Source organism: Lontra canadensis, unplaced genomic scaffold, assembly GCF_010015895.1.
Source record: "Lontra canadensis isolate GAN:19392208 unplaced genomic scaffold, GSC_riverotter_1.0 scaffold102, whole genome shotgun sequence".
NCBI lineage: Eukaryota > Metazoa > Chordata > Mammalia > Carnivora > Mustelidae > Lontra > Lontra canadensis.
This window is the reverse complement of record NW_022631096.1, coordinates 3,073,199-3,091,563: the sequence shown is the minus strand read 5'-3', so window position 1 is coordinate 3,091,563 and position 18,365 is coordinate 3,073,199. Positions and strand designations below refer to the sequence as shown.

Here is an 18,365-nt window from a genome sequence, read left to right as displayed (position 1 = left end):
AAATGCTCAGTCATAGCTTCAGACAAAGGTAGCTCTCTGTCACCCTAACACACAGTCCAAGGACCTTCTTGACTCAAATATTTTTTTAAATTAGATCGATAGATGTCACTTCACAAGTACTGATGTGACGATGCATTAAATTCCCAGAGGACCCGGGTACTACTGTACAGACAGTAGTTAGTTCTCAAGTCAATGTGTCAAGAAAAATCTGAACAACAATTTGTCACTGAAGTGGCTTCCAAGGTACACAGGAAAGATTCTTATCTGAGGGCAAAAACACTAATAAAACGGTGACCTTCAGCAACATTTTAGTACACTATATTTAACTTAATTTGATTTGTTTAATTATATCTTTGCACAAACTACCCATTATATCTCTCAAATAGTCATTCTTCCCAACTCCATGGGAAAAAGAAAAAAAAGGTCAGAGTTGTTAAAAAGGCTTCCTACTTGTGTAAACAAATAAAAGTAGTATGAAAACTAAATCTTCATAATCCAGAGGTTGGTCAGAGGACTTCAGCCCACCCCTCTCTGGGCTCACCCAGGCGCCTGGCCAAACTGCTTTAGAAGGCCTCCAGGCCTCTGTGTTGTTACTAACAATACACACTTTTAAATGCAATGTTTGGCAGTGGTCAGCACTCAAGAAATGCTGCTTTGGGCCCTCCCTTCCCCATTCTCCCAAACACTTTTTTAGAGACTCCGACCCAGATGACAGATTCCAACACTTTTCCTAACCTGAATCCCTTTTAGGACTTCCTTTCACTTACCTGGCTGCTCCTTTCCTGTCACTGCTGTCTCCTCTTTAAAGGTTGCTCTTGGGTGCCTCCTTAGCGCAATAGGCAGCGCGTCAGTCTCATAAAGGTTGCTCTTCCTCATGACTCCTTGTCTACTCACCCTCCCTCACCCTCTACCCACTCTTCGCTAAGCAAGTGTACCTACTCTCATGGAGACAGAAATAAGCATGTCCCTGTCCAGCCCCCCACCCCCCTTTCAGAGAGCCAGCCCAGACTGCTTGTGTGAGCTCCATCCCTCCAGGTGCTTACCTGGCATTTCCACTAGGATACATCGAAAACACAAGGAACAGAATACTCCTTTGCCTGTAATACTCCTCATGCCAGAAACCCAGGGGCCATCCTCCCCGCCACCCCACTCCTTCTACAAGCAATCTCCTCATAACCCGGACTAAAAGAGGCCTCTGAGGTAGGCTCAAACCCATTTGCTTCTCTGCAGCCTATTGCTCCCATTCTACTGCAAGCCTACATCCTAATCTCCCTTGCAGCCCCACTGAGCCTCCTGCAGGAACCCTAGGTCCCCTCCAGACCACACTCTGCACAACAGCCACTTGTAATATTTTAAAAATGGAAATCTTACAACCCCTGGGCTTAAAAATCCTGCAGTGGTTTCCTAGGTTTTTAGGACAAAGTCCAGAATCCTTAAAAAATCCAGATATGGTCATAGTTTTCTCCTGATCTCTCAGTTCTCATCCTTCCCTCATTTGCACAGACTCTCCTCTCTGCGGCCCCTCATCCCTGCTTCAGGAACTGGACATGACCTTCCCCCCTCCTCTTCCTTACCCCCTTTAGAAAAGCCTCATTCTCAAGGAGTCCTTCCTGTAACTTTCAAACTAAAACATTTTTCTGTTACACGTTCACATAGTACCTTGAACTTTTCCCTTATAAAGCTTAGTGCCAATGTAAATACCTATCCTACAAGTTTTTGTGTAACTGTTCTTTCTACCCTGTTGGCTTGAAAAGAGCCAAGTCTCATTTCATCACCGTGATCCCGACATCAGTATAGAGACTAGCAAATAACATGCCAAATAAATATTTATTGAATATGTAAATTCATGAGGTACACACTGTTTCTATTTTTCTATTGGTTACCTACAGTGACTTAGTGAGCTCATGATTCTCATAATTTATTTAAGCAACATCTTCAGAATGGCCTCTATGGTTTCTCTCACAGGTCAGGAGTCCCTACATCTAAGAGGACAGAAGAGGATTCGGGGCCATACAAACTGACTGCAAAAGATAAGGGGCAAATTAATGATAAATCTCTAATCCATTTTCACCAACAGACATGTCCCCAAATTGACCTGCAGTAAGAGATGCTTCCCAGCTACTCCAGTCACCAGGAACTCAAACTTTACAAAGCCAAATGGCCCATGGCAAAGGAGACTGAGGAAGGACATAATAAATGTATCAGTATTCTTTATACTTCACACAATTCTTAAGCATCTTCTTTATCTTCTTAGTATTTGATTAAAAAATAAAAAGATTTTTAAAGAGAGACTAACAATAACATGCATGATATGGATGCCCAAAAGACTAATTATTTTACACAGCCTCAAAAGCATTCATTCTTGTCTCTCTACTCACCTGTTATGAATCGGTTCCTTTTCCCCACCCTGGGCTACCCAGAGGAAGCACAAGCATACACCCAGCTAATCAAAAAATCACCAACCATTCTTACACTCAGGAAGTAAGTGGATGATATTGGCACCTCAATCATTTTCATGGACTTTCCTATAGTATTTTAAAGAGAAATATTACTGAGTACATAATGACAGTTATTTAGCAAGTTACTGGAAATAAAACTACTGAAAAGTTAATAAAAGTGATTAAAAATGGTGGAAGAGTACTCATCAATACATTTAATACACCAGGCAGGTTTAACCTAACAATTTTGCTTTTACAGGCAGTTTTATCAGCCATTTTAATTTATCCTACTAAGAAGAAATGTGCATCATGAAACCCAATTAAGTCAGCAGTGATAAAGCCTGAGAGCATTTCTCCAATGGTCCCTATATCAAAATGATTTGTTAAACACAGAGCTCTAAAAGGCATCCTGACATGCTAGTGAAAGACATAGTCAATGTGGCCTCACCCTCTGCTTTTTCAAAGATACTGAATGAAACCAGACCTAGTGAGCATTAAACTTTAAAGATTTACTGGAAAACTAACCTACAAAATGCTAAGTTGAGCTCAAGGAAGAACATGTAGTTAATATCCACCCTGTTTATCAATAGTAAACATGGATGGCTGGTATAATCACTCCACACATACCGACTGGGCACTCCCACTGCACTGAGGCAAAAGACAAAGATTTCTGCTTTTCGGATATCCAAGCTATTAAAGATAAAATGACCATTACAAACTGGAATGCTGCCTGTTTTAACCAATATGGTCTCAAGGGAGGTTCAGCCATGTCCCAGGTAGTAGCACAAGACTAGAACATCTCGTACCATGTCCACACATGGGGCAGATATAAACTATTGCATCTGAACCATTATATATTTGGGATACCATTTCTTACAGCAGTCAGCCTACCCTGAAAAATACATCTACTATGAGGAAGGCAATGTTCTCGAGGGGAAAAATCCTTAAATAAGGCACAGTCCTTGTTATAAATCAGTACGAAGAACAGCATTTATTGCTTTTCTTTGCTAAAAGTAATACACTTTGATTCTAGGAACTTTAGAAATAGAAAAACAAAATGAAGAAAATTCTAACCATCAGTAAGTCCAATGCCCAACTGTCACATAGCCTTCCGTTATGTAACTTTGCAGGCTTTCACTTCTCTTTAGACGGACACACAAGATAAAGAGAAAGAGGAGGTAAATAGAGAACAGATAAAAGCAATCATACACACACGCACACACACAAAAAAGTAAACATACACATATTGTAAAATAACATACTTTTTCCACTTGACAATATACTGTGAACATATCCCTAAGTCATTATACCTTGTTTAACCATTCTCCCACTGAAGGACCTGGTCTAGAATGACAGGTAGCAAAGGCAGCAAAAGAAGCAAATCATTCTGGGAGAGGGGAAGATCATACATCCTTTCACAGAGACCTAAAGCCACTTGGAGCACGTGGAGCAAGGCCAGCAATGTGGCACAGGGTTCCAGGCACAAGGAGGAACTGGAAAAGACTACTTGGACAAAAGCTGGAAGGCCTTATATGCCATTCTCAGGAGTCTGGATTTTATCTGGGTAGCGACCGAAGAGCCTTATACAAGGATGTAGTAGGATCTTTTCTGTATCAGAAAGATCACTCTGCCAACAGCACAGAGAAGGAATTTAAGGAGAGAACCCATGAGCAAAGAGGTTGTTGCTTACACTAAGAACGGGAGTCACTGCAGACAATGAAGTTGGGGGTGGACGGGAGAAAGGAGATCTTGTTAAAGTATCCAGAATCTCCCAAACTGATAGGCAGCAGAAAGAGAAGCTCCTGGTTGGGAGGAACCAAGAAGAAAATGATGCTCTCATTCGGTGAGTGGTTACAGGAATTCAGATCAGCGACTGGGGCTCTGGCACAGAAGCAGTTGTTAATCCAGAAAGTCACTGATAGTAACAGAGTGATCATAATAGTAGTGGTAGTAACTTCACAATTAGAACACAGATTTGCACATGGATTGGCAGGGAAGAGGATGAGACACCATTTAATATGTTGAATATAAATATATAGGGACATTTGGGTAGATTATCAGGTAAGTAAATGGATCCATGGATCTGGAGCCAAAAAATTGGGTATAGGCTAGAGATGGGGATTCCGGAGCCACAATTTATAAGCAGCATTGGGTCTGCTGGAGTATATGAATTCACCAGGGGTTCAGGGAGGACAAACTGAAGAGGGGAAAAAAACTGGATATAGCTCAGTGCTGCCCTGCCTGGACCCTGTGGCAACTGCCAAAGCCTCTTCCTGCAGTAATTTAAAAAGTCAGATCAAATTACTCCTCATTTGACAACTTGTTTCTGCATTGCTTGTTCTACTCATAAAAGGACTAAGATTATTTTCTTGCCCAAACCCCAAGCATCATAAGCTGAGAAACAAAGTCTCTTCCCCCGACCCTGCATCAAGGTAGGAATGCTCTCCCCACCATCACCAAAAGGGCTGCCATCCTGCTGAAAACAAGCTTCCCCATCTCTTGGCACTGGCCACATCCATCCCCACAACAGTGTTCATTATTAGAACCTAAAACAGTGCCAGATGTACATTTCAAAATAAATTAAAATTCACAATAAAACATACTTCAAATCATTCATTTTCATTTTACTGAAACAAATGACTGAACTTTCTTGCTCTAAAAACATGGATTTATCTGTTAACCATACTTTATAATTTCAAAGACAAGCCTGAAGAGACAATGGTTATTTGCTTCTGGGGGAAAAAAAAATAAAAAACAGACAAACAAACAAAAAAATAGGCTCATGAATACAACTAACAGCTACTCTTTTAGACAATGTAACAAAAATGTCAAAAAAGGCAGTGGAGGCATAAAGTCCTGAGGGATCACAAGGAGACACTCTTGCATGAAGGCTCCCTCTCATTAAGCTCTCCTACTGCCCTTTCAGACTGCCTAAAAGTTTCACAATTGTTTTTCCATAATTAGCCTTAGAACAATGCAAAAATAAGAAAGGAAGAGAAAAGCTCTAGGAGCAGTAGCAGAAGTGGTTTATATGTTGGGTCATTTCTGAATGAGGACCAGATGCACTTTGAATGAACCATGAAGAGTGTTTTAGTTCTTCCCTCTCGTTCTGCATATTAGGGAATAGGGAGCCAGAGGGAAATTTACTTACCCAAACTACACAGGTAGGAAACTGCAAAGCTGGAAGTAGAAAGCAGTTCTCCTGACTCTGGGGCTGGGCACTTTGCACTTGTGAATAAGTTGACGACCGCCCACCTACCCCAACCCATCCCCGAAGAGGCTACCCACCAGAATACTGTGGTCTAGTGAGGGAGACAAGACAATACACAGAAAATTTTTTAGAACATCATTTTTTTTTTTAACAAAGATAACATAAGGAAACTTTGTAACGGCACCAGGTATCAAACATGCAGTAAAAAGGTGCTGTGTTCAAAGGCTGCAGTGAGTATTTCCCACAGGATCATTAATGGGACTGTCATAGAAGCAGCAGGATCTGAGCTGTCCCTTGAAGGAGACAGAATTTTCACAGGCAGAAATGAGCGAGGAGGCAGATCAAGGCAGAAGAAATGGCCTACGGAGAAACAGAGTAGGAAAGTGCATGGCCTTTTTGTGGAGCAGTTAGACTGGATAAAAACATTCATACAGTAAAACTGAGGAAGATTAGGCGTGGTTTGGAGTAAGGAAGACTGGGACTATCCAATCTGTAGTTAACTCTATACGTCCATTGAAACTTTCTGAGCAGAGAAAGGCCTAATGAAAGTATTTTAGAAGGACTCGTTCTCTAGTATAGTTTAATAGAAGGAAATTTTGAGCAGTGGACAGAATAGAGCAAGGAAATGAAGGGGAGATAGACATTCAATGAAAAATAAAATCAATTAAAAGATTCTGATACTGATCCATATATGATAAGGAGCCTTTCTAGATGATGTTGAGAGAATTATGAAGACAAATAATATTCTTATGGTGACCAAAGGCCAAGTCTACTCTTTAAATCTTTTATTGGTTTTTATTAAGTTATTATCTGTGGTAATTTTGTTAATTTGGTGGCTTCAGATTCAGGAGTTTAATACCGTGTAAATTAAGAGTTGAACAGATGAACACCTCGTTTTCTGAGCACTTTTGTTTCTTATTAGTGACAGCGTAATTAGAGGCACTAACTTTGAACAGAAAACAATATAAAAACGGTTCACCACCACTTCACCCCCATTAGGTTGGCGGTTATCAAACCGAAAGAAAACAACACACCTTAGGGCACATGGAGAAACCGGAACCTTTGTGCCTTGCCTGGAATGGAACATGGCGCAACTGCAATGGAAAACAACATGGTGGTTCCTCGAAAAATTAAACGTAGAATGACCATGGGATCCGACAACTGCACTTCTGGTATACACTCAAAATAAATGAAAACAAGGTCGTGAACAGCTATTTGTATGTTCGTGATCATAGAAGCTTTATTCCCAGTAACCAAAAGGTAGAAGCAACCTCAAGGTCTACCGACAGATGAAAAAAAAAAAATGTGCTATATACATGCAATGGGATATTATTCAGCCTTAAAAAGGAAGGAAATTCTGACACATGGTAAAACACAGACTAAACTTAAAGACATTAATGCCAAGTAAAATAAGCCAGTCACAAAAAGTCAAAAACTGTAGGATTCCACTTATACAAGGCACTTAGAATAGTCAAATTCATGGAGATAAAAACTGGAATGGTAGCTGCCAGGGCCTGCACGGAGGAGGGAGGAGGGAGTTACTTAATGGCTCTGGAGTTTCAGTTCAGGAAGATGAAGTTATAGAGACGGATGGTGGTGATAGTTGCCCAGCTATGTGAACACTTAATGCCACTGAACTGCACACTTTAAAAAAAAATGTTTAAAACGGTTAATTTTGTTACCATAATTGGAAAGAATAAAAAACACACCAGAATTAGACTACAGTCCAAGAGTCTAGGGTTTTTAATAACTTCCTGCTCCAAAGAATGAAAAGTTGCTGGTACAAGATGCAAGCAATCTCGGTGGACAGGAACCAATGCAAAGGAGGGACAGCATCTCAGGGGCATCCGGGCTTGCAAAGAGGTAAAGAGCCTGGGAATTTTCAAAGCTGGGCCCTTCTGTGCTGCTGACAGGACAAGGAGGAGCACCAGCGCTCTGAGCAGAAGAGTTCCATCCTGGCAGTCACCAAAGAGCCCTCCCTGCCAGGATCACTTCCCAAGGGCAAAGTCTAACGACAAATTCTATTTGAAGCAAACACGGCCATCCTTCTCCTCATAGACAGCTGCCATGTTCTGTACAGAGGTGCAGCCAGGATGCTCCCTGCAGTGGAGGAAAATGCTGCCACTGCATCTGCTGCTTCCCTGATAACACATCACGGCCCGGAGTGTCTCCAGGGCCGGTGGAGACAGTCACGGAAAAGGAGCTCATTATTCATCACAGCCCAAATGGACATGTGCCATCCCACCTGCAGTCTAGCCAAGAGAGGACGGGGTGTATCAAAAATAGGGTTGGGGGGGCAGTAACTCATCTAAAATCTCTTTATTACTTCTTAGGGATACAAGCAGTGCCTTTTCAGCTTCAGTTATAAGAACAGACCTTATATAGCTGAGGTGGCTAAACCCCTGTGGGGGGAGATCAAGGATGAACAGACGGTTTCTGAGTACTGAGATTTAGTACCCAAAATGAGGTGGGGTGATGTGGGAGTGGGTCTGCTCCAAACAGCAAAAGGGATTCATGAACTCCCAAATCCCTCTGTGCTCGTCGGTCTTCACAACAAGGGCATTTTTCCCCCCAGCTGGAGCCATAGACTACACAGAATCAATATTATCCAGAAATAATTGAGGAGAAACCAGTTTTGAGAAATTAAGCCACCTTTTTCTGAAGCCCAAAAGTAGATCCAGAAGTGGGCTCTGGGTGGTGAGTGGAAGAAACAGTGTCCTGGCAGGATATGGCTCTATATGCTACTTCCTACAGATACTCATCTCACCAAGTAAGAGACCCGAAGAAAAAAAAACAGAAAGGGCTGTGGTTTTTTGGGTTTTTTTCCCCCTTCTTTCAAAATTTGAAAGAAGGAACAATGATTGCTACTATCCAATAAGCTGGGATGCTTCTGTCATTTTTTAAAATGATTTAATAAGTATTTCATCTACACATAACAGCCAAGCAATATATGCTTATCAAAGAGAAGGGAAAAGATACAAACTCAGTGAGGGGTAGTTAGAACCACAGGGCTTTAGTTAGCCCCTCAATTTTTTAGCTTCCTTCGCCTCAGTGGTAATTCCCAGACTGGTGACAAACACTTGGGATGACAGTATTACTGCTGGAGCTTTCCAAATTTAGCAAAGCAGACAATGCCTCACCTCTCTTCTCACACCCCCTCCATGTTCTGAGCTCCCAGATGTGCCCACCACCAAGACTGTAGTGCCATCGTCAGGAATATCCCCTTGTGCTGGCTCAGTTCGGCTCACATGTTTTGGCACAGCAGAGCCAAAAGCAAAGAAACAATTCCCTCCTCCAGGTTATCTTGGCCCAGCACTACCTCCTAAATCTGGCTACCAGCTCCAGAATCATGCACCACTCTGAGCTGTTTTCTTCCAGTCCCCAACACTCTGTGCAGATATCCAAAGCCAGAGCCTTGAGCTTTGGGAGAACAACTTCTGAAATTGAGATACAATGCAGATTACTGTCTGGGTCTTCCTCAGATAGAAAAGGAGACTATCAGACACAGAAAGACCACCTACATTCACAGTATTGTGATCGAAGATACCGGTTTTCTGACACATCTGGATCCAGGCAGCCGAATTCCAAGGTGTCAAGAGAAGGCTAATCATTTAATGATGAGCAGCAATCCTATATTTCACTCTCACAGACTACTACCCAACCATGAGCCTCACTGTTTACCTAAAGCCTTCCCTTGCAGCGCCCTCACACAAGAAACAGAGAAGAAGGGAGTACACATACAGAGCCTCAGGTAGGAACTGGCAGGACTGTCTCCCATGTACCATCCAAGCTGTGGGTAAACTAAATTTATTTTTCATTGGGGTTGTTTTTTTTTTTTTTGGTTATTATGAAAAACAAGATAAAAATTTTACTAGGTCCTAATGGGGTGAACCAAGGTTAGGACATGGTTTGCACAGAAACGGTTTTCCATAGGGAAAAATATCCTGGTTCTCTTAAGGACTAAAAAATAATAATAATAATAATAATGTAAATTACCACGTTTGTATCTCTCTCTAGGATTCCTTGATGGCAAGTCTAAAGTGGGGGGAATTTTTCCCTAAAAATTGGATCTATGCCAAGCAGAGATGAGTCAACCCATTTTAAGCTTTCAATTTCACCAAAATTTCTCTTATTTTCTCTACTTCAACCTGTATGGATCATTTGGGGACAGAGAGCTAGGCTTGCCTCCTGTTTAAAGGCTTGCCTCAAGCACATCACGGCACTAAGCAATATGAAAACACAGCCTCTCAATTAGTATTTACCTCAAGCTAGTAAGCCTTAAGTCGGTATTCTGTAAATTCTCAAGTCACTGGGCTTTGGATTTAAAAGTACGGCAGAATGTATCACTCATCACTTGTTATATGTTACAAAGTGACCCATATTTGGGGAAGCTAGGTCATATGATCTTTCATAATGTTACTTTAATTTTAACTTAAGTTTTATTACATCAGAGCATAGAGTAACATGTGCATGCACAAAGTTAGAACATTCTTAGTATAGGTGCTGCTGAAGTGAGCACAAAGTTAGAACATTCTCATATGGATGGAAAACGGTCCACAAAAGTCATTTCTGATATTTAAAAATAAGAAACATACAAAGGAGTTATCACTTCCTCATGAAAACTTTGACTAAGGCATGTTACGATATTGTTTTTGGCAACAAATTGCATGAGTCATAGGAGCCCTAATTTTTTACCTTTAGTTTTCATCATATACTTTTTCATTATTTACTTTTAATGAATGTAATGGTCAATGAATGCCTACCACTGTTTTTCATCATGTTTTTTGTTTTCATTATTATCATTTATTTCTATAAGGCCAATCAAAATACTCTTTCAATAAGACCGATCTGTAAAGAGAAGCTTTTCGGATTATTTAAGCATATCAAAAACAACCAAACCAAGAACCTAAGTATTATGAAGTACTAAGGGCAGGTGAAAGTTTCAAGGTCTTTGGACATAGGGCCAATTCATAAATTGTCACTGATATTTAAAAATATGTTTTTTTTAAAGTTATGTTTATAATTAAGAAAAAAAAAATAGGAAAATGGGCTTCAAAGAAAAGGAGATTCCCTGAACAATGAATAGATTACATTTGACAAAGGCAGTAACCTGCCCAATCACGTCTTCTGCTCTCATTTGCTATAAATACACAGGCCAGCAGAAGGACAGCTCATCGTTTCGCCCCTTGGTGCTGTTTAAGCTTCCCCGTCTTACCTAATACATTAGGACATATGGTAAAACTTTTCTTAGATTCCGAGGATTTACAGATCTCCCACAACTAATGAGAACTATCCTCTAGTGCTTATAAAATATTCCACTTCAGATACTTAAATTCCCCTTTTAAAACATTTTTATTTCAAGAAGTTGTTTTTCCAAATGAGCGATCTTGGTCTTCCTTTTGTTATCATAAATAGAAATAAGTATATATACAGTTTCTCTCCTCGACAGAAGTGTTTTGAGTACAGATTTTTAACAGTAAGATTTATAGTTTAAAGAGAGCAGTCACAAACACTTGGGAAATTAAATTTACATGTTTATTTATGAAACACAAGCAGCCAAGCTGTATCTGTTCCTATTGCTACTTACTTAATATAGCTTTTATTAAGAACTATTTTTTTCAGTGCTGGCTGAAAAATCCCTGCAGCATTTGTCATTTTCATAACACCATAAGGTCAGGTCACTTTATTAAATAGTTATTGAGGAGATTAAAAAAGGTAAATGCCATTTATCATAAATATTTGATAAACATGCTTATGTTATCAATACATTCCAGTATTACAAGATATACCAAATATTTACTTTGGCTTGAAAGACGACAATGTACAAATCTTCATGGCCCAATTATAGAGGTTGTTCAACACCAATACTTTTACTCCATTTTAGAAAGGATTTTCTGCCTAGTATAACTGCAGTGCTTTGAAAAGTAAAGTCGTAGTGCATCAACCAATGATTTGTTTGAATAACAGAAATTTAATTGAACAGCAATTTAGTTTGCATTCCAATTAATATAAAACCTAAAAATATTTCTTAGCTTGTTCAGTGAGCAAGAGCAAAAGCAAAGACCAGGAAGCATTTAAATAACTACAAGAAGTGTATGTAATTTATACAAACTTCAAATATAAAGCAAACGAGCTATGAAATTCTGTGTTTTCTTCTAAAATACACTAAACAGTTTGTTTCAAAAGATCATTTTTCAGGAGAGAACTTTTTATACAGACACTGCTCAGAGTTTATCTTGGATGGGGTTTAAAAAAAAAAAAAAAGAGGAGAAAAAAATTCAGGGAAGCCTTCTGTTAGCTCAACCCTAAAGCTAATCTGTTGCATGTGTAGTTTCTACACTAGTAAGCAACTTGTAGGAAACAACACACTGCAGCTGAGCGCATGAGAGCTGGAAACTGTTCCCCAGGGTATGATATCGCAAAATGACTTTGCTATATTCCCTCTCCAGCCTGGCATCATGGCTCAGGCAGGAACGCAACCGTCACACCCCCAGGGCAGCTTCATGTCGTTAGATAAGAACGGTCCCCTCCATCACTCTCCCTGAAATCTCACCAGCAGCACACAGGGCCAGCTCAACCAGGACAAATCAGCCCCTGTTCTCTCTGTATCTTCTCCAATTTATGTTCCTTTGCCTGGGAGGTTGTGAATGACATTGTTAACAGAAACCACCCAACTGGGAGATTTCACAACTTTTCACATTCTCACATGCACTCTTTTAAACCCAATATTCCAAAATGGGTTTACCGAGTTTATATTATATCAAGCAAAACAGCCCATACTCCTTACTTTTATCCCACAACAGTATAATAACTACTATGTTCATAAAAATGCAAGAGAAACTTTCAGCATGATTTCCATCAGTCCTCACCTTTAAGGTTTCACTCAATATTCTACCTTGAAGTAATGAACACTTACACCACCAAACATACACAATCATTATACAAACCTGGAGCAGTAACTTCATGATTTCTTAATCTACTCAATTATATGCAGGGAGAATTCCAGTTCATTGGGGAAAAAAAAAAAAACCTGCTTTGCTTAGCATGCCAGTTTTCTATGTATTTCTTTTCGCAAACAAAAGGGCAAAACTATCCTCCTGAAGGTTTTCCCCTTAGAAGCACAAAAACAGAATAGTATTTCTCCCCACAACATGAATATTCCATTTCCAAACATCCTCTGGATGCCTATAAGAACTTTATCCCTGAAGTCTGACATTTATTTCTAGTCAAAACACAAAACTCCATTGCTAATCCAGTAACACCCCCAAACCCAGGAGTCATTGCCAACTACTCTCCCTTTTGTATCAATTACCACCATGTATAGTACACGATTCACAACTCATGATTTGGGGTAAATGCAAAATCCTTTCTGAATTACATATAATAGAGCATGGGGGAAATTGGACAATAGTATGGTTTCAAAGGTTTTGTTTCAGGACCTAGAACAGAGTAACATATGCTGCAGTACAATGGTGTTGAGCTTTCGTGTTCCCTAATAAGACAGCTCCCAGCAGAGCTTTTCCCATGTTTTACAGTGACCTCTATCAGCCAGACCCGGGGAATCCCAACGTCACTCAGCCCTCATCAGCACCACTGTCTGAGAACAGCTTCTGTCCACAGAGTGGTGCAATCTGAACAGGTCTGGCGCACGAAGTACATTGTTAAAATAGGGAAATGGTGGATGAGCAATGCTCTTTCTTGTCATTAAAACCAAATCGTTAGGTATCAGTTAACTGCAGAATAGAAGCACCGCAAATGCCAACCAGAAATTTAAATAACTGGCTATCATCAGACTCGAATTTAAGAGAACTGACACACTTTGCATCACAGGCAGACGGAGCATGGCATGGTGCTGAGTTTTGTAAAAATTCAATTAACCCAACCATCTAGAAGACAGATACACAAAGACACAGGGAAAAGCTACAGTGCATGTTAGAATTTGTGATGTGTAATCATGTTAATTTATGGTTTGTGAAGATACCCTGCTATGTTTTAGTGATTGTATGGTAATCAGGAAATTATAGAGACAGTTCGAACCTAGAAATTATTTTATGAATGCCATAAAGGCAATGCTACCTCAGAAATGTAATCAGCTAATTTCTCAGACCTGATCACATTAAGGAGACCTGAGAAGAATACTTTCCACGGGTAAAATGGGGAAAGGTCTAGTTTCCCAAACCCTCCTTCAGGGCCTACACGTGAAGCTCCGTAACTACGTTCATCTGCTCTGATTCACGGACGCGCCAAAACATACTCCAAACCAAAATACTGTGAAAACAAAAATTCTCGAGATGACTTCACCAAAAATGAATGACCCAACTTCATACTTCTCCCATGTACCTACTCACGAGGTACAGAGAGCACCTATCTGTTGGACACGGAGTTGGCCAAAAACTCCGTCACATTTCCTCGCGAGGCCTCCCGCAGACCCAGACCCCTGACCATCTCCACACTCAGGACTCCCAAGGGAAGGAAAGGCGTGAAAATCCTGTCGGACTCACCCTTCCTCCTTCAAAGGAAAAGCCCCCACACGGCGGCCCACGCATAGTCAGCGCCTCCCAAGCAAAACCAAGTTCAACGATGCACTCCCAAGAAAGCAGTCGGCCTATCTCCATCCTACTTGATGAAAGAAACCCCAAGGGATGAAAAAGTTTCAGGCCGCCCCAACCGAGGACCAAACTTGGGCTCTCACCAATGGCGAAGCCCAGGAAACAGGTAACTGGAAAAGGCGCTGCCCGTGGAATCCAATCCGCGAAACCTTCTCTGAGAATCGCTTCGAGTCCACAAGCCCGAAAACTCAACTCCGCAGCCCGCGTCTGCTCTGCAGCCGTCGGGCCCCCGGAGCCCGCGGCACCGGGCCCGCGACCTCCCCGCCCGGCCGGAGCGCGCCCCGAGGGGCGAGGAACTTACCGCACCGCTTGCACAGCACCCGGCTGACCTCCTTCTTGAGGTTCCGGCCCGTCTCGAGAGGGGGGAAAGAGGCTCGGAAGGCGGCCGGCGCGCGGCTGCTGCTGTTGGCATCGGGCTCCATGAAGAAGATGTACCTGCTGTCCTCCTTGAGCCTCCCGCAGGAGGGAAAAGCAGGGTGGCCCCAAGCCCCCAGGCGCACGGTGAGCAGCGAGTCCTTCTTCAAGCCCCCGGCTTTCACCGCCCACACCTGGTGCACCTTCACCAGATAGGGCGCCTCTTCTCCGGGCTCGCCCGCGCTGGGCGCCGGGGCGCTGGGCCAGGAGGGCACGGTCCCGTTGGCGGTGGGCAGCGGGTCCGGGGCGGGCAGCCCCAGCGCTCCCGGGCCGGCGGCTGGCGGCTCGCGCTCGCCTCCCCACGCCCCTGCCTCGCCCGCCGCCGCCTTCCTGTCGAGTGCCCCCTGCTGCCGCCGCGGCGGGTGCACCTTTCCCTCGATCACCACCGCGGCGCGCTGAGCCAGCTCCTGCACCGAGCCCACGCTGGGCGGGGACGAGTAGCACACCGAGGCCCCCGCGGGAGCCGCTCTGTCGCCGGCGGCCGCCCCCGGCGCCAGGGCCGCGGTCCACAGCAGCAGCAGCAGCAGCGGCAGCAGCGGCGGCGGCGAGCGGGCAGCGGGGCCGGGGCGCGGGGCCCGGGGGCCGGCACTCCCGGAGCGGCGCGGGGAGCGTCGCCATCTCATGGTGCGAGGTGCGTGCGGGCTCCTGGCTGTCGGTTCGGACTCTGCCTCGCTCTCTCGCGCTGCCTCCCTTTTCCTCTCCTCCTCCCCCCTACACCACTCCTCCTCCCCCCCTACCCTCCTCCTTTTATTTATTTATTGGGGAGGGGTGTGGGAGACTTGTTTATGGGAGGAGGAAGAAGAGGAGGAGGAGGGAAGAGGTGGGTGGAACCACAGAAAGGCGAAGAGGTATTAGGGGGTAAGATTAAAGCAAAATATTAAAGAAAAAAAAATGCCGCTGCCACCGCTTCGGTTGCTGGGAGTGACAGGTCCTCCCGGCGCCGCCGCCGCCGCCGCGCCCGAGCCCTGCTGTCGGGGCTGCTGTCACAGGAGGAGGACGTGGAGGTGGAGGAGCTGCTCAGCGGGTAACAGTCCTTTGTGTGAAGTGATGCTGCGGCGGCTGCTGAGGCTGCGAGCGAGCGGCTGGGCGAGAGCGCGAGGGAGAGAGCCCTGGAGGCGGAGTTGCGTGCCTGGAAATCGCTGGGTGGCCGCGGCGGCGGCAGCGCCCTGCGCCTCGCCAGCCTGTTTACCTGTGGTGCGAACTCGCCCCGCACTTCCTTTCCCCATGCTGATTCCGGAGCCCGGCCCGCGAGTTTGTCCTCCTCGGTCTCGCCTTCCAGGCGCGCCTCCTCCCTCTCGGCCGCCCTGATTGCTGCAATGGGAGGCCGGACGGAAAACCGGCTGCAGTCCGAGTGGGCTGCGGAGATTTACTGGGGAGTGAGAGGTGACGCTTCAGCAATCGGGGACCTGTTAGCCGGCGCAGGACGTCCGACCGCGGGGGGAGCCGGCCGAGAAAGGCGAGGGGGACACGGGAGATGCGGGTCCTCATTTCAGAAAAGTTTTGGGTGAACTGGATACTTGAGAGTCAAAAGGGAGCAACATGTTCACCGCAGACAAGCGCCAATTAAAGCAACTTTACATCACGCTCGCTCTTCTGCAAACGTGCACACACACAGTGAACACTTAAGGTATGACGCCTCATTTCGAACCTTGTGTGGCACCAGAGTCTTGCTTATCCCTGCCTTTTCCTCCGTTGAAATCCCGGGTTCCCCAGGATTTTAGGACCTGTGTGGTACTGCTGATAGGAGCAAGGTTTGAATAAAATAGTTGCTCAATAAGGCCATTTTGTATAAAGTTTATGGCACTTCGTCAACTAGTCAGTTTGGTTGAATGATTAAAATCAAAGATGCTTCTATGACTGCCGGTAGAGAAATCTCAAACCTGAGGAGCTGTAGGTTCAATATTCCAGCTGAATACCCCCCAACTTTATTCCCATCTCCCCTCCCCAACCCTGTCCCCCCAAATTTCAGGAGCTATTTTTAAAACAAGAATCCACCCCCCAGGGATGTTCTTTTCAAACAAGTACCACTCCATAGAAAGAGAACACATTTTCAGCATTTAAAAGAAAATACTTCTGAGGTGCCTGGGTGGCTCAGTGGGTTAAGCCTCTGTCTTCAGCTCAGGTCATGATCTCAGGGTCCTGGGATGGAGTCCTGCGTCCGGCCCTCCGCTCGGAGGTGAGCCTGCTTCCTCCTCTCTCTGCCTGCATCTCTGCCTACTTGTGATCTGTCTCTCTCTGTCAAATAGATAAATTAAAAAGAAAAAAAATCTTTAAAAGAAAATATTTCCTCTTAGGCTTTTTTATGGTGAAAAATATATTCAGTGACCTCGTAAAACTGAGTTGAAGTTGTTATCCAATAGCCAATAAATCCACGTGGTGAGAATCTAAGATTTTAAAAGCACTCTTCATAATATCTTTTACTTTAGGATTCTGCAGGTTGCTTCTAGCAGGTTATTAAAAGTGTGTCATTTAAGTTTTAGATTTTTTTGTATAAAAATAAGGATAGATTATAAGCCACAAAGATTTTTTTTTTTTCTGGGCATAATAATATAGTTGGCTAGAAAACAGTGTGTCACTCCCTCAAAGTCCCGTTTAGAAGGACAAGGTCTTGATGCTCATTGTGTTTCAGCTGTGGGGATTCATGTTTCTTATGCCCCGATGGTATTTTTCAAGAGAAGATCCCCACACAGCAGCATAATAGTACAGGTCTGGCCTCCAGTATATGTTCTCTTTAGCGCTAGTGCTCCTACAGATTTATTGAAAGAAAGTGGTAAGACATCCAATCCTACCAGGTGTCTTCACTTTTCTCTGACCTGACTTCACATTTCTGACTCTCAGCCTTTCTGGAGTTGCAGCTTTAGCCTCGCACACTTTCTCCCTAACTCTCCACCCTTCAGACCTCCTACCAGTTACCTACTGGGGTATGACCATCCACTCCAAAATCTGTTGCCTTAAAACAATACACATTCACTTAGCTCGGGATTCTGAAGGTTGGCAATTTTGACTGGACTCAGGTAGGGGGAATCTTGTGTTCTCAGCTGGCCCCACTGAGGACTCTGCTGGGGGCTAACTAGTCTCAGATGGCCTCACCTGAGACAGCTCATCTCTTGAAGAATGTGGTCTCTTTCCTTCAACAGGCTTAACTTGGGCTTGTTCATGGCAGCTGGCCATGTGCCAAAAGAGTGGCCATTAGCATGCAAGCGAGGCCTCTAGAAGCCTAGGGTCAGAACTGACACCTGGTCACTGCCACCCTTACAAAGCCAGTTCAGATCCCCAGAGTGGAGGGGTAGATTCTCTGAATGTGAGGAGCTGAGAATTTGCATCGCCAAGGGGCAGAGGTAGGGGAAGGGAAAGAATTGCCATCCTGTCTGCAAACAATCCTCAGCAGATAGTAAGCAGCCTGCTTGGAGGCCCACCTACCCTCTGGAGCCTTTCTTAAATACTAGATACTTAGAGTGACCACTTCCCCCGTGCGTTTGCAGTCCGTCCCCCGCCTCCTCAAACTTGATCTCCTTACTTTGTTGAGCCCACATGCCTCAGTTTTACTCCCATCTCACCGAGATTGTAAGCTTGGTAAAAAGCGGGAACCATATTTTCTCTATTCCCCTACTTCAAGCCAACTTTAAGCACTCAATAAATGTCAGCTGATTAATCTCCGGCTGATGTGGTAATGTGAGGACCACGCATTACCCC

General features: G+C 43.9%; 1 protein-coding gene across 4 annotated transcripts in view; it reads right to left on the bottom strand.

Moving 5' to 3' along the window:
- The window catches only part of NRG1 (neuregulin 1), a 1,091,656-nt gene extending 1,076,287 nt beyond the window's left edge, over positions 1-15,369 (bottom strand). For 2 of the 4 annotated variants that reach the window (XM_032838157.1, XM_032838159.1), the window contains exon 1: positions 14,560-15,367. In XM_032838157.1, coding sequence (XP_032694048.1) covers positions 14,560-15,295 — 736 coding nt within the window. In that variant the 5' untranslated portion in view covers positions 15,296-15,367. Of the gene's footprint in view, positions 1-14,559 lie in introns of all 4 variants that reach the window. The other 2 variants (XM_032838156.1, XM_032838158.1) reach the window with 2 other exon arrangements.
- Positions 15,370-18,365: the final 2,996 nt, after the last annotated feature.